Source organism: Tilletiopsis washingtonensis (genome assembly GCF_003144115.1).
Source record: "Tilletiopsis washingtonensis strain MCA 4186 unplaced genomic scaffold FA09scaffold_1, whole genome shotgun sequence".
In the NCBI taxonomy this organism is placed as follows: domain Eukaryota; kingdom Fungi; phylum Basidiomycota; class Exobasidiomycetes; order Entylomatales; genus Tilletiopsis; species Tilletiopsis washingtonensis.
This window is the reverse complement of record NW_020311998.1, coordinates 123,669-141,766: the sequence shown is the minus strand read 5'-3', so window position 1 is coordinate 141,766 and position 18,098 is coordinate 123,669. Positions and strand designations below refer to the sequence as shown.

General features: G+C 66.4%; 9 protein-coding genes across 9 annotated transcripts; 5 read left to right on the top strand and 4 right to left on the bottom strand.

Annotated features, from left to right (window-relative positions):
* Window positions 1-11: 11 nt before the first annotated feature.
* Window positions 12-1,202, bottom strand: FA09DRAFT_327062 (ribosomal protein S5 domain 2-like protein). Its single transcript, XM_025741256.1, has 2 exons — window positions 209-1,202; window positions 12-148 (listed from the first exon to the last, which is right to left on the bottom strand). Exons 1-2 carry the CDS (start codon window positions 1,185-1,187, stop codon window positions 57-59), a joined length of 1,071 nt encoding a protein of 356 aa, XP_025601377.1. The 5' UTR covers window positions 1,188-1,202; the 3' UTR covers window positions 12-56.
* A 128-nt stretch (window positions 1,203-1,330) lies between these two features.
* FA09DRAFT_327061 (signal recognition particle, SRP9/SRP14 subunit) lies at window positions 1,331-2,351 on the top strand. Its single transcript, XM_025741255.1, has 3 exons — window positions 1,331-1,603; window positions 1,887-1,955; window positions 2,034-2,351. Exons 1-3 carry the CDS (start codon window positions 1,532-1,534, stop codon window positions 2,271-2,273), a joined length of 381 nt encoding a protein of 126 aa, XP_025601376.1. The 5' UTR covers window positions 1,331-1,531; the 3' UTR covers window positions 2,274-2,351.
* A 657-nt stretch (window positions 2,352-3,008) lies between these two features.
* On the bottom strand, window positions 3,009-4,007 carry FA09DRAFT_327060 (hypothetical protein). The gene has a single exon (XM_025741254.1). It carries the CDS (start codon window positions 3,684-3,686, stop codon window positions 3,219-3,221), a length of 468 nt encoding a protein of 155 aa, XP_025601375.1. The 5' UTR covers window positions 3,687-4,007; the 3' UTR covers window positions 3,009-3,218.
* Window positions 4,008-4,097: 90 nt separating this feature from the next.
* Window positions 4,098-5,223, top strand: FA09DRAFT_1847 (hypothetical protein). The gene has a single exon (XM_025739354.1). It carries the CDS (start codon window positions 4,459-4,461, stop codon window positions 5,170-5,172), a length of 714 nt encoding a protein of 237 aa, XP_025601374.1. The 5' UTR covers window positions 4,098-4,458; the 3' UTR covers window positions 5,173-5,223.
* Window positions 5,224-5,462: 239 nt separating this feature from the next.
* FA09DRAFT_327059 (hypothetical protein) lies at window positions 5,463-9,342 on the top strand. The gene is made up of 2 exons (XM_025741253.1): window positions 5,463-6,595; window positions 6,662-9,342. The coding sequence occupies exons 1-2, from the start codon at window positions 5,826-5,828 to the stop codon at window positions 9,024-9,026; spliced, it is 3,135 nt and encodes a 1,044-aa protein (XP_025601373.1). The 5' UTR covers window positions 5,463-5,825; the 3' UTR covers window positions 9,027-9,342.
* Window positions 9,343-9,408: 66 nt separating this feature from the next.
* FA09DRAFT_303170 (MIF4G-domain-containing protein) lies at window positions 9,409-12,666 on the bottom strand. The gene is made up of 5 exons (XM_025740434.1): window positions 12,452-12,666; window positions 11,923-12,384; window positions 11,307-11,863; window positions 10,934-11,250; window positions 9,409-10,862 (listed from the first exon to the last, which is right to left on the bottom strand). Exons 1-5 carry the CDS (start codon window positions 12,529-12,531, stop codon window positions 9,567-9,569), a joined length of 2,712 nt encoding a protein of 903 aa, XP_025601372.1. The 5' UTR covers window positions 12,532-12,666; the 3' UTR covers window positions 9,409-9,566.
* A 167-nt stretch (window positions 12,667-12,833) lies between these two features.
* Window positions 12,834-14,417, top strand: FA09DRAFT_344673 (4-hydroxybenzoate polyprenyl transferase). Its single transcript, XM_025744659.1, has 4 exons — window positions 12,834-13,388; window positions 13,535-13,652; window positions 13,757-13,842; window positions 13,899-14,417. Exons 1-4 carry the CDS (start codon window positions 12,890-12,892, stop codon window positions 14,375-14,377), a joined length of 1,182 nt encoding a protein of 393 aa, XP_025601371.1. The 5' UTR covers window positions 12,834-12,889; the 3' UTR covers window positions 14,378-14,417.
* Window positions 14,418-14,491: 74 nt separating this feature from the next.
* On the bottom strand, window positions 14,492-15,698 carry FA09DRAFT_335730 (Mog1p/PsbP-like protein; the record flags this gene model as incomplete). The annotated part of the gene is made up of 2 exons (XM_025743791.1): window positions 14,492-14,873; window positions 15,505-15,698. The coding sequence occupies 2 exons, from the start codon at window positions 15,696-15,698 to the stop codon at window positions 14,492-14,494; spliced, it is 576 nt and encodes a 191-aa protein (XP_025601370.1).
* Window positions 15,699-16,801: 1,103 nt separating this feature from the next.
* Window positions 16,802-18,015, top strand: FA09DRAFT_327055 (hypothetical protein). The gene is made up of 4 exons (XM_025741252.1): window positions 16,802-16,941; window positions 17,076-17,111; window positions 17,281-17,549; window positions 17,653-18,015. Exons 1-4 carry the CDS (start codon window positions 16,846-16,848, stop codon window positions 17,942-17,944), a joined length of 693 nt encoding a protein of 230 aa, XP_025601369.1. The 5' UTR covers window positions 16,802-16,845; the 3' UTR covers window positions 17,945-18,015.
* The last annotated feature ends 83 nt before the right edge of the window (window positions 18,016-18,098 follow it).

Genomic DNA, 18,098 nt, shown 5'->3' with positions numbered 1-18,098 from the left:
CCCCCCTCCCCCCCCCCCCCCCCCTTTTGCTTTCTCATGCAGAGGCCGCGACCGCATCAACGCTTGACCCAGGTGTATGCCTTGCGCGCCTTCGCCATGCCTGGCTTCTTGCGCTCGACCATGCGCGGGTCGCGCTTCGCCACGCCGTCTGTCGCAAAGGCCTCTCCATCAGCTTCGTCTCCCTCGCCTCCTCGCTCGCGCAACTCACCCTTGTACAGCACCGCCCGCACCGCCATCAATCGCTCCTCATCTCCCGTCTCGCGCGCCTGGTTCTCGAACCAGCCAATCAAGGCATTTGCCAGACCATGGGCGATCGCGCCAGCCTGGCCCGAGTTGCCGCCGCCGCGCGTCAAGCCAAAGACGTTGAATGCGCCCAAGGTCCCCGTAAGGCGCAGCGGCCAAAGCACCTGCTCGCGCAGATCGACGCGCGAAAAGTAGGAGGAGAGCGGCTGTGCGTTGATGAGCACTTCTCCTGCGCTGGAGATGACGTCCGAAGTGGCGTCGATGGCAGTAGATTCGATCTTGGTAGGGATGACCCAGACTCGTGCACTCGCATCTTTTCTCCGACCACGCGAGTACGCCCGGCCTTGCTCGTCGACCTTCGACTCTCTCTCCTCCTCCACCGCTTCTCCCTTGCGTTCGTCGCGCGCAAACTTCGACAGCGTCTCTTCGACGCTGACTGCCAACTCTGCATTCGCCGCGCCTGCCGCTCCGGATGCGAGATGCGAGCGAACGAGAGAGGAGTAACGATCGAGCAATGAAAGACGAGTGATGAGTTGACGATACTGTGCCGTCTTGAGCGGCAGTCCCAGAGATTGGGACAGCGCAGCTGGAGATCCCCAGAGGTTGGAACCTCGAGCACGACGAGGCGCGGGCGGAGGAGGTGCGTTGGCGGCGAGTGCGTGTGCACCCTCGAGAGCACGCTTGGAACGCCGTGTGAGGTCTTCGAGCGTGAGGAGTGCGTCGATGTATGTGGGACGCGCAGTGTAGTGCGCCGGTGAGAGGGGCTTGAGGCGAGAAGGAGGCAGCGAGGAGCCGCCGCTGGCGGCTGCGCCGCTGGGAGGCAGACGAGGCGCGGAGGCGGGCAGAGCGGCAGACGTCGAGGCGTGCCGTGCGACGCTGGCACCGCTGCGTACTGCAGGCGCCAGAGCGGCGGTGAGCCCGCGCCGGGCGGAGGAGAGCGACATGGGTGGTGTGGTGGGGAGGAAGACGCGAGCGAGCGAGGCGGCGGCCGCGGCCGCGGAAAGATGCGGCGACGGCGCGCACGTGACGCGCGCCGCCAGCAGCAGCCATGGCTGGCCCGGTCGCGTGCCCCGCACAGACGCCGGCATCCCACCTCGCTCCTCGTCCATCACGTCTCTCCGCTCGTTCAGCGTCTGCGTCATCACCGATCTCTACGCACGCACAGCTGCTCTTCAGCGCTTCCTGCTCTTCTCCCTGGCGCACGAGGGCCAGCGAAGCGCCGCGGCACCAGCGTGCCTGCTCTCCCGGACGCAGTCGCAGCCTCCGCCGCTGCCGCAGAGCCGCAGCCATGGTGTACTACAAGTCCTGGGCAGAGTTTCACAGCGCAGCAACGGCGCTGTACGCTGCACAGCCGGAGCGGGTGAGTCGTGGCGCGTGGCATAAGCCGGGCAGCGCTGCGCAAGGTCACCGGTATGACCAGACAGACGTGATGCGGGGGATGGGGGGGCAGCTTCGATCAGCGAGGCAGGACTGCAAGATGGATGAGTCGCTGCGAGACTCGCGGCCCAGAGAGGGCACCGCTGTGGCCGCAGCGGGCGTGTGCGCTTGCTGTGCGCAGGAACTAAGCGTGCGACTGGCTTCACATGCACATCCTCCGTTTCCCTTCCCACCTCCGTCTCAGCGCTCACGCATGCTCCCTCTAGACTCGGTACCTGATCAAAGCGCATCCGAGCACACAAAGCCTAGTGCTCAAGCTCACTGACGATGTTCAGGTATGTCCCTGCCCCTTTACCTCTTGCCTCTCCTTCTCCCTCTCCCTTGTGTCGTCGCTTACTCTACGGCGCCCTCAGACGATCAAGTACCGCACGCGCTCAGCCATCATCCTCAATCGCTTCCAGGCGCTCAACGCCGAACTGACAGCAGCCATGGCGGGCGCTCCGCCGCCTGCGCCCGCGGCTGTAGCGGCCGAGGACGCTCCCGCCGCGGCTGCTGCGGCTGCGCCGAAGGCAGAGGAGGGAGCAGGGGCAGCGGGACAACAAGCACCAGGAGCGGCGGCGGGGAAGAAGAAGAAGAAGAAGGGCAAAAAGTGAGACGCTGCTCGTCGGCTGGGAGAGGAGAAGGGGTGAAGAGAGATGCATGCACAAGCAACGAAGCTAGAGTCACAATCCCTGCGTCTGGGAGAAGCTGCGGGAGTCGAGGCAAGGATGAGCGGTAGGTCAAGGACGCGAGAGGCCGATGTGCTTTGCAGGGAGGAGGAGTGAGGATGTGTTGCGCGGCGTTTCGGAGTAGAGTGCGTCGCGCTTGAAGCGGGCGCCAGCGAAGACGGACTCGGGCAAGACGCCACGCCGTGCGTGACGTTTGGCTGCTGCCTCACGACGAGGGTGCTTTGCGCGCGTACGCCGTCTGTGCGAGTTGGGCGACGTGGCCACGCCATGCAAGCAGCCGAGAAGTCATGCCTGACCTTGCGCTATGAGCGACAAGAGGTCTCATGCTCTTACGATTCGCGAGCGGCGTGAGGCAGCTTGGAAATGTCGAAGAGACGACGCTGGACGCCCTTCGGACCTGTCCTCGCCCGTCCACTTCGAGCTGTGCCTCTTCTCGCGACCTTTACCCCGCCGGTCGCGCGGAGACACGTGCTACCCTCTGCGGCATGCGCTGGTCACGGGAGGCTTGGACTCCAAGCGTGGCGCAGGAGCTCGTCTCTCCAGCTCATCTTTTGCGTGGCGCTCCTCATCTTCGTGGACGCAGCTGCGTGCCGGAACATTCGAGCCAGTCAAGCGCCCGCGGCGGGCCTGCTGGACGCCGCAAGGCGCACCCTGGACTAGGTGAGAGAGACCGAATGCGGTCCTGCCCCTCTGAAAGGCAGGTGAGACACTCGGGTGTCGGTGTCGATATAGCGTAACTGGTCTGGAGGGAGGATCACGCGGATCGCTGCGCCCCACGCCGGCGGTCGGCTCGCGCAGCGAGCATGTTGAGGTGAGATGGCAGCGCAAGGAGCAGCCATGAGAGGAGAAAAGCAGCCACAGGCGGCAGCATCAGGCAGGGCTTTTCCCCCTCTCGACACAGGGAGTCCATCTGCTCTTCAGTGTGCTGCGCCCGATTGCGCCTTCACGGTCGGCAAAAGTCATTTGTGCCTGCCCACTGCAATCCTGCCGTGCCTGCGGGTACCTGGAAAGAGGGCACGGGCGCATAGATTGATCCTCGAGGAGGCTCAAAGCTCCATCCAGGCTAGGTGAGCGGCTGGCCATCTCTACTTCTCCTCGAAGGAAGCAGATCGCCTTCCAGTCATGTGCATGTCGCGCCGTCTTGTCGACGAGATGCCGGCGCTGAACACCTGCTCTCAGTCGCCTGGTCGACGGCAGCTCTCGGCTTCGGCGAGGCGCGGTAGTACGAGTGCGGAAGCAGATCATCCCTCTGCACTCGTCTCTCGCGCTGCCCGAAGCCGAAGCAAGAATGCTCCGCTCCGCAGTGCCGCAGTCGTAAGCATGACACGCCTCGCGCATGATGGCAAAGGCGGCTCCGTCTGCACGCCGTGCTGATGCTGGTGGTGTCTTGGACTTGCCGGCTGCAGCAGCTTCGGCATCGGGCGGCGGCGTGCGGGCTCGGCGCTCGGCCTACCAGGAGGGGAGGAGAAGGAGCCCGCGCGCCGGGCGCCGGCAGCCGTCGGCATGGCGTCTTCACGCTGTTGCCCTGTACCCATGCTCCCCGGCACCGCAGCCTGCAACTCACGTTGAGATGGCGGAGCCGCACTCTCCACGCTGCAGCTCGCGGCATGCGGCACTGCGGTCATGGGCCGTGGCTGCCTGCGCTCGGCTGGGGCTGTGGTGGCCTTGATGTCGCACAGCTGCAAGATGCGCGGCCTTAGCGCCGCTCCAACGCGCTGGGATGGCGAGAGCACGCTAAGAGGCAGAGGGCCTGGAAGCGCGGCGTAACCTCTCGTCCCTCCTCATCTCTCACCCGCCGCTGCGTGCTGGGTGCAGGTGCAGCGAGAGGGTGGAGTTGGACGAGCTCGCACATGGTGCGGTCTGAGATCGGCCGGCTAGAAGCGCAAGCTCCGGCAGCGCCGGCGGGGCGAGGAGGGCTTGGCGCGCGCCGCGCGCACGCCATCTCTCCGCCCACCACCGCTGCCGCCTTGCCTCTGGCTCTGGCTCTCGCTTCTGGACGAGCTGCGGGCCTCGACATCCACGCTCTCGTGTCTCTCTCTCCTGCAGCAGTGGGCCTCGCCACGCTTCATTTCCTCGTGCTGACGCTGAGCAAGCTGAAGAGGCCCCGGAAATGCAGCGCACGATCTGCGTGGCCCTAGCTGCCCCCTCACTCTCCTCCTGTGGCGCTCAACGTGGGCGCTGCACAGTGGCACTATTCGCAGGTGTCGCTTGTATGTCTCTGCGCCCGGAGCGTTCTGAGGAGGTCAGCCTGCGCTGCCGTGCCTGCGGAATCGAGATGGGATGGGCGCAAGCTGCCGCTGGCGGAGACGTCGGTGGCCGGCGCGCCTGTGCGGCCTCTTCTGTCGGATGCGGCGTGCTCGTGCTGCCGCTCTCGCCCCTTCTCCGCACACGCTCCGCAGGCCGGCGGCCCAAGAGGCAGGGTGCAGCTGCGGGCATCTCGGGCAGGAAAGCACGGCGGCTTCATCAAGATGGTCTTGCTGCCGCTCACTCGGCAGCAGCGCATCACGCAGCACGCAGCACCAGGGGTGCAGCACCCAGAACGCAGCAGCACAGCTACGCAGAGCAGCCCTTGGTGCCGCTCGCGGAGGGTTGCGGATGGACGTACCGCCAGCGGCCTCTCAGGAGCGAGGTACAGATGAACAGCGCGATGCGCGGCACGCGGCACAGAAGCGGCAGAGCGGCGTTGGAGAGGGGCGTTCATCAAGAGCCGGCGGTGCCTGCGCAGGCACCGAGCCTGTCCTGGAAGTGCTGCCCTGCGCAGAGAGAGAGAGCGAGAGGGCTGCTTCCGTTGCAGGCTGTCGGCGTGCTGTCAAGCTGGCGCTGAGCGGCTGTCCGAGCAGAGTCAGAGCTGAGGCACTGCGGCACCCACCCGGCCGGCCGCCTGTGAGAGAGAGGCTGGAGCGCTGCACGCTCGCTGCACGCTGCAGAGAGGACGCTAAAAAAGGACGCTAAGGCCGGCCTGCCTGCAGCAGACAGCGGCAGACGCGGCGTGTGCCCCTCAGCGCAGCAGGCCGAGGCGCTGGAGAGGGCGCGGCGGCGCGCGAGCTTGAGGTGCCTGCTGCGCTGCGTTGCGCCTGCGCCCGCCCGCCCGCTGCCGCCATCGTTGGCCCTCTCGGCCAGGACGCCGCTTGCCGCTTCGTCGTCGTCGTCGCCGCCGCCGCCGAGCTCGCCTCTTCCTCACCATCCACTACTTCTCCTTCGCCTTCGCTCGTCGCTGCTCCATCTCGCTGCGCCGGGTCCTGGCACCGTCGCATCCGCAGCGCATCTTGCGCGCCTGCAAGCCTGCCCACGCAGACGGCCCCTCGAGGGCGTCAGGGCGCGGCATTCGCGCGCACCGTTCCTGACAGGCACCGCTACTGCTGCCCTACTCGGCTCCCGTCCCTCGCACGGACGTGTCGTCGTTGAGCGCCGCCCTCCTTCTCTCTCCCTCACCGCTCCGCCATCGCTGCACCCTCTTCGCAGCGCATACCCAGCAGCATGGCCATGCCCGGCGCCAACACCTCGCCGTACATGGCCGGCGGCGCTGCGGCGCAGGGCGCGCCGTATGCTCCTCCTCCTCCGCCGCCGCCGCCGGGCAGCAGCAACGGTGCAGCACCCTCGCAACAGCATCCGATGGCGTATGCCCACCCGCACCACCACCCGCACAACCCGCATCATCCCGCCGAGTACGGCGTGCCGGCGCCGCCGCAGCAGATGCACTACGCGCCTGCACCCGGGCAGCAGTACGCCGTGCCCTCGCCAGCATACCCGCCGCAGCAGTACGTGCAGCATTCGCCCTACGCCTCGCCCGCCCTCGGCGGCAGCGTGCAGCAGCAGCAGCAACAGCAGGCGCAGATGCAGTACATGGAGCAGGCCGACGTCAAGCCTTCGCCTCTGATGCTGCAGCAGCAGCAGCAGCAGCACGTCGGCGACATGAAGGCAGCTCCAGCAGGCATGATGCACATGCAGCCGCCTCCCTCGGCACACTTTCAGCACATGCGAGCTCCTCCGTCCGCAAGCTTCGCAGTGCCCGACGACGTGCACTCTCCGGAGCAACAGCAGCAAGCTCGACGGCCCAGCGAGACGCTGACGCGCGACCGCAAGCGCTCTTCCGAAGCGCGCGTCGCGCCGCCGTCGCAGAGCAATGGGCACGGAGTGGAGGACGACAAGGGCGAGGGAGGCAGCGCAGTGACGATGTTTCAGTGCCGTGGCTTTGGCGACTGCAAGATGGTCTTTACGCGCAGTGAGCATCTGGCGCGCCATGTTCGGTGAGTAGCGCCGGCGCGAAGCAGTACTAATCGCGAGAAAAAGTCGCTGAGTCCCGTCGCGTCCAGCAAACACACCGGCGAGCGTCCCTTCCGCTGCCATTGCGGCAAGGCCTTCTCCCGACTCGACAACCTCCGCCAACACGCGCACACCGTGCACGCCGACGAAGCAGAGCGCAACGAGACGATGATGACGGAGCTCGTCTCGCTGCACACGACGCTCGCTGCAAACGCCGCACAGACGCAGCATGCGCGCGCTCAAGTGCTCGGCAAGCCTGTCGGCGTCGTTGGACCCGGAGGCATGATGCAGCAACACCCTGCCGCACAGACGCATGCGCACATGGAGGAGAATGGGCGCCGCAAGAGCGTGCCCAAGAACGCAAGGTCGAGTCGCATGAGCATCGATGCTCGCGCACACGAGCCGCGTCGTGCTTCCATGATGGAGCCCAGCTCTGCAGCTGCGCACTATGGCGTTCCAGCACAGCCGAGCGTCTATGGACAGATGATGCCTGCTCATCCGAGCGTCTACTCGCCTGGCGCTCCTACCTCGTACGCAGGCGGCGCACCAGGCTATGCTTCGTCGCCGGAAGTTCCCGCGCCCAATGCGTTCCCGCCTTACGCTGCTCCGACGTCGGCATCGCCGCAGGCCGCAGCACCACAGCACGGCTTTGCATACGGCTTCCTCGATCAGAGTCGACCGGAGTACGAAGCTGCAGCGTCTGGCGCATACGGCGCACCGGCGCCTGGCTTCTACGGGTACGATGCTGCGCCGCCCGCTGCTGCGGCGCCGAGTGCGGCGTCGCATGGCGCGGCATGGACGAGCAACGGCGCACCGACGCAGACGCACGATTCGCCGACGGCATACGCGGCTTTCGGCAATGGCTCAGAGACCGATTGGCGCTTTGCGCCCGAGACTCAACCTTACGCAGCGCCGTTCAAGCACGATGCCCCGCCTCCGCCGCCGCCTATGGCAGCACATCACGCTCCTCCTCCTGCTCAGCAGTCACACTCACTGCCGCCCGCAACCACGTCGAGCAGCTTCGGAAGCACATTGGCGGCACATCTGCAGATGCGAGCACCACTCACGCAGCAGCAACGCATGAGCCCGCCGTTGCCGGGCAGCTCGCATGGCTTGCCGTCGTTGCCGAGCAGCTCGCATGGTCTGCCTCCGCTGCCCAGCAGCTCGCATGGCCTGCCGCCGCTGCCCGGCAGCTCGCACGGGCTGCCACCACTGCCCAGCAGCTCGCACGGTCTGCCGCCGCCCACTTCGTCGCACGGCCGTGGTCTCATCTCGTCGAGCGGTGGAGCCTCGGCCTTCGGACGTCCCGAGACGCCCACCGATCGGCCCGTGCTGCCGCCTCTCTCCTCGCTCAGTCGTCCCAACACCGCCTCGGGTCCTTCGCCTCTCGGTGTGCCCCGCAGTTCTGGCGGGCTCGGTATTCCGCCGCCCTTCGCGACGCCGCGCGGCAGCATTGATGCGGGACACACGCTGCCTCGCCTCGGAGACTCGCTCTCGGCTGCGGCGGCTGAGCGACGGCCGCTCACGAGTCCAGCAAACGGCGCAGATGGCAAGCCTTCCGGACTCTCGGCCACACTGCGTGGGCTTTCGCGCCCGACTTCGCGTGGCGGTCTCCTCGATCCGCCGAGCATGTCTCTACCGACCACCCTCGACGGTCGGCCCGGCACCAACTCCGGCGCCGAGCAGCGTCGTCCTTCGCGCTCCGGTCTGCCGCCGCCTCTGTCGTCGTCGACGTCGACCTCGATTCAGCCTTCAGGCTCATCGCCCTTCCTCTTCCAGCCGCCACCGCTGCCGCGCGAGACCACGAGCGACAGGCTGGGAGTGCGAGAGCGCCCCGGCAGCAGTTCGGGTCTGGCGCACCTCGAGCGTCCGCTCAGCTCCTCGGGCGCAGCCGCTGCTGCGGCGCGCAGTCGTCCGGGCAGCTCGAGCGGTCTAGTGCTGCGCGAGCGCGTGGCATTCGACGTGCTGCCGCCGTTGGAGCGTGAGAGTCTGCTGGGCAAGCGCAAGTCGCTCGCGTCCCTCTCGTCATCCTCGTACGCCAAGCGTCATCGCCCCTTCACCGCAGGTGACTTGCCTGCGCCGCCGCGTTTCGGCGAGGAGGGCAACAGTGCCAGTCGAGCACGCACCAGCTCTCGCAGCGAGGAAGAGGAGGAAGACATGGAGCCTCCGCCGCCCGAACAGCTCAACACGCGGCGCGTCAGCATCGCCAGTCTCTGCGGCGACGATGCACCCGCAGCGACGCCTGCGACACGCCCGAACACGAGCCACAGTCTGTTCACTGTCGCCAGCAGCACCGACGACGAGCCAACGGCTGCCGGCGCAGCCAACGCCTCGACTTCGACGGCGGCGGCGAACAGCGTCAGTGCGGCAAAGAGCTCGCCGCTGAGACGTGAGACGGCCACAGGACGCGCATGAGCGCCATGTCTCTGTCTGCCTCTCGACCCCCGACCTATGCCGTGGGCTCGCTACTTTGCCGTCCCCGCCTTCGACCTACTGGCGTCAAGTCCACAGGTGCACTGCGCTGCACGCCTGCTTGCTTCGACGTTCGGCCGCTGCGGCTCTTCACTTTCGTCACCACCGCCTCTGCCTTCTCACCTGCCCGCCACAAAGCGTCGATGCTTCGTCCCTCTCGCTCGCTGCCCGCCGCCGCGCCGCTGCCGTTCTACTGCCCTTTCTACCGCCATCGCCCTTTACCTCCTCCGCCGAGCCACCTCGTCTCTCCCCTTCCCCCCTCATCCTCAGCCCATCTGACCAATCTGTCTTCGTCCCGCTCGCGCAGCCAAGCTCCTCCACATCAGTCCGTCTTAATTGCCCATGCTTCTCGCGCCCTCTTTGCCTCTCATCGTCCTCGCCTCTTCATCTCGCGCTCGTGCAGTAGTAGTGTGTTGCGCATTACTTCACCTTCCTTCTCGCCCCATCCCAATGCTCCCTTTTGATGCCCAGGCTTCTCCCTGCTCAAGCGCGCCGCGCATAGCCGTTGTCGCGCGGCGGCAGTCCACGTGGTGGGCGATCGTCGCCGCGCGGGGCACCGTAGCCACCGGCTCCTCCGTATCCGCCCAGTCCTCCCGCGTCCCTGCCATTGCCGTATCCGCCTCCTGCTCCACTGCGCATGTGCGGGGGCGCACCGCGCTCGTCGTAGCCGCCGCCGCGACGCGGTGGGCTGTCGTCCCGCCGTCGCGGCGGGCTATCGTCGCGGCGACGCGGCACCGGGCTCCTCGACTCTACGCGCCGGCGCGGCACCGGGCTGCGCGAGTCTTCGCGAGCTGCAGCGCGCCTGACCGGCGGCGGAGGACTGCGCGAGTCGTAGCGGCGCCGCTGCGGCGGCGGCGAGCGCGAGCGCGAGTCAGCGTGTCTGCGCTTCGGCGGAGGCGAGCGAGAGTCGTAGCGACGCCTGCTGGGCGGAGGCGAGCGCGAGTCGTCACGACGGCGCGGCGGCGGACTGCGGCTGCGACTGCGCGAGTCATCGTAGCGACGCCGCGGCGGAGGGCTGCGCGAGTCCGCGCGCGAGTCTGCACGCCGTCGTGGCGGCGGCGGCGGAGAGCGCGAGTCTGAGCGCGCGCGTCGACGAGGCGCAGGACTGCGACTGTCGCTGTCGCTCGAGTAGCGTCTTCTGCGTCTGGGCGGCGGCGAGCGACTGTCGCCCGAGCTGCTGCTCAGGCTCGAAGACTCGTCGCTGCTGCTCAGCTCGCTCGAGTCATCCGACGACTCCTGCGCGCGCTGCGCCTTCGCCAGGGCGGCCTGCTGCGCGAGTATGCGCGGCACGTCCTTGAGATACGCGCGCATCTCCTCGGTGAGCGGCCCGAGGCCGATGGAGGTAAAGTAGTTGATGCTGAATCGCGTGTCCTTTGGGTTCGCGCGCGGGAAGATGTTGGCAAACGCCGGCTGCATCGAGGGCTCCTTGAAGCGCTCGACGAGGATCTTCTGGCCAATCTTCTCGAGCATCTCCTGGAAGAGAATCTTGATGAAGATGCGGCTGCTCGACGTCGTGTCGTCCTCGGTCATGTGGACGATTTCGAAGCAGGACCAGCTGATGCCGTCGGCCGCAATGACGGCGCCAAAGAAGCGCGCAATGTTGCGCAGCCGATTCGTCTCGTAGCGGTGGATCGAGTCGTAGTAGTTGCGGAAGCACTGCTCGAAACAGCCAGACCACAGACGGTCGAGCTTGCAGAGACGCACGCCAATGTGGCCGTAGAACTTGGAGTAGGTGCGCTCCTGCGAACAGCACTCGATGATCATGTTGCACAGCTCGATCTAGCAAAGCGTGGCGCGCACAAGTCAGCTGCTGCGAGAAGCAACGTGGCAAGGCGGCGCAGGCAACTCACCTCCTGGCCTTCCGGAATCTGCAGCTTCAGCAGCTTGTGCACCGCCTCTTCAAACGCCGCGCTGCTCATAATCGTCAAGTAGATCGTGCGGCGCAGGTTGACCATGTTTGTCTCGGTCTTGTCCTTGATTTCCAGCTGCGCCACCTCGGCCTTTTGCTGTGCCTCCCCCTCGCTCTCATCGTCACTCTCGCTGCCCGAGCCCGAGCCCGAGGCGCTGCCGCCCGACGAAGAGTCCGAGTTCTCGCCCAGAATCTCGGCCTTGATCTCGGCGTACTTGCGCTCGTTGGCCTGGAAGTCTGCGTCGGGCTTGAAGAGGTCTGCAAGAGGGTGGAGGTCAGTGCTTTACACCTCATCTCGCACTCGCGCAACCCACTCAGGCCCTCCTGCACGTTGAGCTCATCGTCGAGGCCAATGCGGTGCGTAATCTGGTCCTCCTCCTCGACCAAGTCCAGCGCCTCCGGGATCCTCGGGTTGTCCTTGAACTTCTGCTGGCGCACCTGCGAGAGCACCTCGATCATGTACTGCACGCGCTTGCTGATGTCGCCTTCGTACAGCACGGCACGGAAGCGATCGAAGATGCTGTTGCTCGCCTTGGGGCTCTCTTCCGCCAAGAACGCGCCGACCTCACGCATGAAGCTCACTGCCACCTCGACCGCATCATCCGTCGGCTTCTCGAGGAGAAGCACGAGCACCTCGAGCGCCAACACCTCATGCACGACGCGCTGGTTGACGAGGTGGGCGAGAAACATGGCCGTGGCATGGCAGACGGGCTTGTCGTTGCGCTTGAAGGAGCGCCGGAACTGCGAGACGAGCCGCGTCACCAGCAGCTCGCCCACCATGGGCAGCTTGGTGTTGACGACCGAGGCGAGCGCGGCAAAGGTGGGCGTGAAGACGAGCGAGAGCATCTGCGCCTTCATGATGGAGCGACAGCTGCGCCGGGGTGTCAGCGCCACTGTGCGTCGCACTTGCGCCTGGCGCAGCAGACTCACAACAGCCCACGTCCGCGGATCAAGTTGGCGCCGGCGAAGAGCTCGGGCACGATGAACTTGATGTTGTCCATCGCCACCTTGTTGACGAGGCCGGTGATGCTCTTCTTGAGCGCGTCCCACGACATGCGCTGGTACTCTGCACTGCCCGCATCTGCCGCGGCGGCCTCGGCCATGAGGGCGCGCAGGCGCGCCGGCGGGATGTAGGCGCCGCCGGCACGCGTCGCGGTGAGCTTGGCGAGCTGGCTGCGCAGCTCGGCGCCCTTTTCCTCGGTGCGCGCCGTGGAGGCGCCATCGGCGGCAGCAGCTGCCGGCACAAGTGCAGTGGAGGCAGCGGCGCCGACGGGCGCCGGAGAGCGCCGCCGCACGGCCGCGGGCGAGCGGGGCCGGCGAGGGGCCTCGCTCTCGCTGCCGCTGCCACTGCTGCTGCTGCCTGCGCTGCTGGAGCGCGACGACGGCGGCGAGCTGTGTGAGAGAGCATGGGTATCAGCTGTGAAGTGCTGTGACAGAGCGAGGCGAGAGGCACACGCACCGCTTGCGCTTGCTGCGCGCTGCGCCAGCTGCCGAGCCGCCGCTGGGCGAGGCGCCGCGCGACGAGACAGAGGCGGGCATGGCCGGCCAGAAGCGCGCTGCGCCGAGTTGCGCCGAGTGCGGAGCGGGTGCGCTGAGAGGCGGCGGGAGCGGATGTGCCGAGCAGAGAGAGAGAGAGAGAGAGGAGGAGCGGCAGGCGTCGCGAGGGTCGTCGTGGGAAGGCAGCGGCCGGTGTGGCCGTGCAGCGAGCCGCGCGCCGTGGTGGAGACGACGCCGAGGACGCGACTCCGCGCTTCTGCAGCGGCGCGGCGAGCTTGTGGCTTTCTCACGCACGCCGCGGCGCGCGCGGCGCGCGCGCCTCCTCCACTTCCTCCCACCTCCCACGCTCCTCGTCTTCTCCTTCCCTCTCCTCTCTCTCTTCTCTCTCGCAGCGCAGGCAATGGCGCATGCACTGCGTCTCTTTGGCGCCGCGCTCGCGCCACACACTGCTGCCTCTCGCACGCTGGCACGCAGCAGCGCGTCGCTGCGGCACGGCTGCCTCGGCGCCGCTGCGCTCGCGTCGCGCTCCCGCCGGCGGCTGCCGCTCTCGCCGCTCTCCTCGCCGGCGTCGTCGCGCCGCAGCTTCAGCCGCTCGCCTGCATTCCTCTTGCGCGCCTCCTCTCCGCGCAACGCTCCTCCTCGCCCTGAGCCCTCCTCTCCCTCGCTCCTCTCCCGCCTCGCGCCCTACGCCGCCCTCGCGCGTCTCTCGCGCCCCATCGGCACCTGGCTGCTCTTCTGGCCCTCTGCCTTCTCCCTCGCACTGGGCGGGCACCATCTTGGTCTGCCTCCCAGCGTCGCGCTCGGCTATACCGCGCTCTTCGGCGTCGGTGCCGTGGTGATGCGCGGCGCCGGGTGCACCGTGAATGATCTCTGGGATCGGGAGCTGGACAAGAAGGTCGGTGAGTGTTGATGTCCGTTTTGAGCTGCGGCTCCGTAGGCTTTTCTGGTCGCCTGCTTCTTAGCCATCTGGGATGCAACTTGCCGGGCGCGTGCGGCGCAGGTCTGGCCAACGAAAGGCCTGGAACTGACGCACATTGCATGCCAGCTCGCACAGCAACGCGGCCACTCGCAGCTGGCACCGTCACGCCTCGGCAAGCCTTGGTCTTTCTCGGCGCTCAGCTCGGCGTGGGTCTGGCAGTCTTGCTGCAGCTCAACTGGTATTCGTGCGTATCTCTCTCTCGCTGGCCCCACAGCTTTCTTTCGTCGCTGGCAAGCAGGAAAAGAAGGAGAGATCGGGGTGTAGAGGCTGACGCCGCTGTACGAGCAGCATTGTGCTCGGTGCAGCATCGCTCATTCCCGTGACCATCTATCCGCTCATGAAGCGCATCACCTACTGGCCTCAAGCCGTTCTCGGTGCGCCCCACGCTCTTCTCCCTCCCTCTTTCCCCTCTGATCTCCCTCTCGCACAGGTCTGACATTCAACTGGGGTGCTCTCCTCGGCTATGCCGCGCTCTCCTCCACGCTGCATCTCCCGCTCGTCCTGCCCCTTTACGCGGGCACAATCGCCTGGACGCTCGTGTACGACACGATCTATGCGCATCAAGATGCGTCTGACGACGTGGCGGTGGGCATCAAGTCGACCGCCCTGCTGTTCGGCGCGCACACCAAGCCGGTGCTGAGCGGCTTTGCCGTGCTCTTCCTCAGCGGCACGGCCGTGTCGATGGGGAGCATCGGCGCGACGGGCACGCTGCTTGCGAATCTGGCCGCGCAGCCGGCGAGCTGTGCGGCGCTGGCGGCGGCGGCGATGCATCTGGCGTGGCAGATCCGGAGCGTGGATCTGCAGAGCAGAGAGGACTGCTGGGCCAAGTTTGAGAGCAATCGCGATCTCGGAGCCCTCTTGTGGGCCGGGTGCATGTGGGACTATGTGGCTGCGGTTGGCTGGGCATGAGGGGGAGGGAGCAGCGAGGAAATGAATAGAACAGTCACCCACTTTGCACACCACCTCCTCTCGATGATCCTTGGCGTCGCGCGTCGCTCGTCAGTCGGTTCGAAGGCTCCCATTTCATTCAGCGAACACTGCCCAATCATGGATCTTCAGACTTCTAGCCGCCTCCTCAAACACCTCCTTTGCCTTGCTCGCCTCCATTCCCTGCGTGCCGCGCAGCGCCGTCTCGCCCAGCGGCTCATTCACGCTCAGCACCACGTCGATGTTGGCCGCGGGCGCCAGGCGATACACGGCCAGCCAGACGCGCACGCACTCGGGCGTGCCGTGCGCGCGGCCATACTTGACGAGCGCCTGCTCGCCGACGAGACAGAGGGGCGCGGGCAGCGATCCGCCACGCGTGGGCGCGGGCGAAAAGGGCGTGGTGGAGGGCAGGGCGAAGATGGAGAGGATGGAGGATGAAGAGGCGGAATTGTCGTGTGCGAGCGAGTCGAAGTGGAATCTGATCAGAGAGGAGCCCAGGGTCAGCTTAAAGAGGCAAAAGACGACGGACGTAGGCAGAAGTTGCACGGCCGCCGAGGTGTGCCAGGCTCCCCCTCTGTTGCAGATGAGACCTTGTAGCCGGCGCGAACATCGTCAGGCCTCGAAATGCTGCCTCTCTCGAAGGCGAGGACGCATCTTCCTCTTCCTCTTCGTCGCCGCCATGAGGCCGGCAAGACTAGGTCGCAGGTAGGCATCTCGCCTATCACTGCCCGTTCTACTCTCTGAGATTCTTGTCGTGGGGGAAGCCGCTCTTCTGCAAGGCGTTCTCTCCGCCCGCTTCAATGTCCACCCGCCCCCTTGCTACCTCGTACACCCGCTTCAAGCAGCCAATCGAGGTTTGCGCCTCCCTCAGCCTAGCAAGCAGACCGCTGGCCTTGGGTGCTCAAGTCGAAGGTGGGCAGGCAAACGCGCCGCCCCATGGCCTGTGTTGCTGCTCACGCACGGGGCACATGGCAAAGGGGTGCTTCGATGCAGTTCGCCCGCATTGCACACCTGCCCCTCTGACGCCCTGGCCCACGCTTGCCCCGCAATCCCACCTCTGCGGCCCCTCTCTCTCTCCCAGCCTTCTCGCCCTTGCTCATTTAACTCACTTGACGCACTCGTCGCCCTCGCCCGGCACGCACTGCAGCAGCTCGACGATGCAGCTGACATCGTCGGCCGCGCGCGACACGTGCACCTCCTGCGTGTCGGGCACCTGGCGCACGTCGCTCACGTCGAGATACGCCGCGGGCAGCGAGGCGGAGAGGGCGCCGCCGAAGAGTGGGCGCGAGGAGAAGGAGGACATGCGTGGGCAGAGAGGAGGGGGGCGCGTGGTGGTAGGCACGGAAGAGCTGGACGCCGATGCGCGCGCGTCGCCGCCTCCACACGCCGTGCTGTTGCTGCGCGCGCGCTGCTCAAGCGTGCTGTGCCATCTTTGCGTGGCTCGAGCCGTCTCGTCTTTGCTTTGCCACCACCAGCCCCGTCTCTGCATCTGCTCTCTGCCCATCCTCTGCGCCCATCTTGCTACATCTTGCAGCGCGCGCGCCATGACGTCCATCGTCATTGAGCCTCCCACGCCCTGGGCGCCGCACACGCGCACGCCGACGCTGCAGCGCCTGCACATTCCGCACGCCGCCCGCGCGCCTCGCCCCGGCGCCGCCGTCGGCAGCTGCGAGCAGGCGAGCAAGACGGAGCAGGCAGCGCGGCGAGATGCACAGCAGGGCGACGAGAGAGGCGCAGAGGCGCAGGAGAAGGAGAAAGGCGCAGATGGCTTTTGGTACTGCGCCAACTTCATCAGCGAGGAGGAGGAGAGATATCTGCTGGACAAGGTCAGTTCTTGAGCCCCGCCTATGCTGCAGCGCAGCGAGGCGGCTGGCGAGAGGAGCGTGGCGAAGAAGTGGTGCGAGAGAGATGGACAGACAGGCGGACGCACGCCGGAGCTGGCGAGAGGACAAGGGGAGTGGGCCCAGCGCGCGGGGGAGGCGCAGCCTTGCCGGGGGGGGGGGGGGGGGGGGGGGGGGGGATGGGCAGAGCATGTTGGTGGAGTGGCCCAGTATGCCTGCCATGCGTGCTCCCACTGGGCTGTCGGATGATCCGCTCCCGTGTGTGTGTGCCGAAGCATCGTCCTTAGCAAACACACGCACACCTCCGCTCACTCCCGTTCTTGCGAGGCCACAGATCTACGCTGCGCCTCTGCCAAAGTGGAAGTCTCTTCATGCACGCAGGTGCGTTCCTTTTCCGTAAAACACCTCTCCTTGCAGCTTTTTGCGTCGCTCATGGCTCAAACCAGCGGGCGTGAGCTTCACAGACTGCAGCACTGGGGCGGTCAACTCTCCTCCGGCTCCTCCTCTTCCTCCTCCTCCTCCTCAGCACAAGCCTCGGCTGCGGCGGGGACAGGCAGCACAAAGAAGTCGGCGGCGGCGGCGGCGCTGCCGACGCTTATTCCCGCGCCCATGCCCCAATGGTACACTGGCCATCCGTACATCAAGCAGCGCCTCGTCGACATTGGCGCGTTTGAGGCGAGTCCGCATCGCGAGGGCAACAGCGTGGTGCGTTTGGTTTTGCGTCCTTGCCCCCCCCCCATCTCTCTCTTTCTCCTCGAGAGAGAGCACGGCTGAGGGACATGCAAAGGCGGAGTGGTAAAGACTGACGATGACGTGCGTGCGGGCGGCGGATTGTGTAGCTTGTCAATGAGTATCTGCCCGGTCAAGGCATCATGGTGCGTCTCTCTCTCTTCACACTCCTGTACTTCCCCTTCCTCTGAGTTGGACTGACGCCTGTTTCCCCCCCCCCCCCCCCCCCCCCCCCCCCCCCTCTCTCCGGCTCCAGCCGTCGGGCTGACGACGGGATTTGCCGTTTCTTTGCGGCGACGCGCGCGCGATACGTAGGCGACCATCTCTCTAGGTTCGCACACCTTGCTGGACATCTATCGCTACGTCGACGACGCAGACGCGACTCTCTCCACGTCAACCTCTGCCGCGCATGCCGACGCGGCGCCGACGGAAGCGCAAGCAGCAGCGTCTGCCACCACGCAGCAGCAAGAGCAGCAACAACGTGCAAGTAGTGGCTCCCGCTTCCGTGCACGCGAACAAAGCCCGGCCTTTTCGATTCTGCAAGAGCCGCGAAGCTTGCTGCTGACGAGGGGCGATGCTTATACGTGCGTGTTTCCTCTTTCTCTCTCTCTCTCTCTCTCTCCCTCCGCCCCACCCACCATGTGTTCCGTCCGTTACTGACTAGCGAGGCACGGGTGTGGCAACCAGGTCATACATGCACGGCATAGCCGAGCGCGACGCCGATGCTACGCCACACTTTGCGCGCGTCATCAATGCCGCCCTCGTCGAGGCGCCGGCGCTGCGTGGCGCCCTCGTCGAGGCGGGCGTGGCGACGCAGGCTGCGCCTGGAGCGGCAGGGGTAGGCAGCATTGCTGAGGAGGAGGCGCGAGGAGGAGAGGCAAAAGAAGGCGAGGTGAAGAGGGAGAAGAGAGTCAGCATCACGGTGCGCGATGTGCCGCGCGTGGCGAAGGGATTGGCGGGGTTGCTGAGACGCAAGTAAGGAAGAAGGGAGATGAGGAGGAAATGAAGTGATGCACGCTTTTAGGCTGGAGACGTTGAACGAGGACGCTTGGGAGAAGTGGATCGGGAATGGATCGGGTGGGTCAGAGCGGACAATCGGCTTGCTGCATCGAGCAGCAGCAGGGCGAGAGGGG

Bases quoted from the DNA above. Each gene is read 5' to 3' on its own strand.
- FA09DRAFT_344673 (XM_025744659.1), top strand. From the start codon at position 12,890: ATGGCGCATGCACTGCGTCTCTTTGGCGCCGCGCTCGCGCCACACACT. The intron at 13,389-13,534 runs GTGAGTGTTGAT...ATTGCATGCCAG, and splicing joins GGAGCTGGACAAGAAGGTCG to CTCGCACAGCAACGCGGCCA. The intron at 13,653-13,756 runs GTGCGTATCTCT...CTGTACGAGCAG, and splicing joins CTGCAGCTCAACTGGTATTC to CATTGTGCTCGGTGCAGCAT.
- FA09DRAFT_327062 (XM_025741256.1), bottom strand. From the start codon at position 1,187: ATGTCGCTCTCCTCCGCCCGGCGCGGGCTCACCGCCGCTCTGGCGCCT. The intron at 149-208 runs GTGAGTTGCGCG...CCTTTGCGACAG, and splicing joins GCGGGCGGTGCTGTACAAGG to ACGGCGTGGCGAAGCGCGAC.
- FA09DRAFT_327060 (XM_025741254.1), bottom strand. From the start codon at position 3,686: ATGCGCGAGGCGTGTCATGCTTACGACTGCGGCACTGCGGAGCGGAGC.
- FA09DRAFT_303170 (XM_025740434.1), bottom strand. From the start codon at position 12,531: ATGCCCGCCTCTGTCTCGTCGCGCGGCGCCTCGCCCAGCGGCGGCTCG. The intron at 12,385-12,451 runs GTGCGTGTGCCT...TCTCTCACACAG, and splicing joins GCGCGCAGCAAGCGCAAGCG to CTCGCCGCCGTCGTCGCGCT. The intron at 11,251-11,306 runs GTGGGTTGCGCG...ACCCTCTTGCAG, and splicing joins CAACGTGCAGGAGGGCCTGA to ACCTCTTCAAGCCCGACGCA.
- FA09DRAFT_327055 (XM_025741252.1), top strand. From the start codon at position 16,846: ATGCCCCAATGGTACACTGGCCATCCGTACATCAAGCAGCGCCTCGTC. The intron at 17,112-17,280 runs GTGCGTCTCTCT...CGCGATACGTAG, and splicing joins TGCCCGGTCAAGGCATCATG to GCGACCATCTCTCTAGGTTC. The intron at 17,550-17,652 runs GTGCGTGTTTCC...TGTGGCAACCAG, and splicing joins ACGAGGGGCGATGCTTATAC to GTCATACATGCACGGCATAG.
- FA09DRAFT_1847 (XM_025739354.1), top strand. From the start codon at position 4,459: ATGCAGCGCACGATCTGCGTGGCCCTAGCTGCCCCCTCACTCTCCTCC.
- FA09DRAFT_327061 (XM_025741255.1), top strand. From the start codon at position 1,532: ATGGTGTACTACAAGTCCTGGGCAGAGTTTCACAGCGCAGCAACGGCG. The intron at 1,604-1,886 runs GTGAGTCGTGGC...TGCTCCCTCTAG, and splicing joins ACGCTGCACAGCCGGAGCGG to ACTCGGTACCTGATCAAAGC. The intron at 1,956-2,033 runs GTATGTCCCTGC...CGGCGCCCTCAG, and splicing joins AGCTCACTGACGATGTTCAG to ACGATCAAGTACCGCACGCG.
- FA09DRAFT_327059 (XM_025741253.1), top strand. From the start codon at position 5,826: ATGGCCATGCCCGGCGCCAACACCTCGCCGTACATGGCCGGCGGCGCT. The intron at 6,596-6,661 runs GTGAGTAGCGCC...CGTCGCGTCCAG, and splicing joins CATCTGGCGCGCCATGTTCG to CAAACACACCGGCGAGCGTC.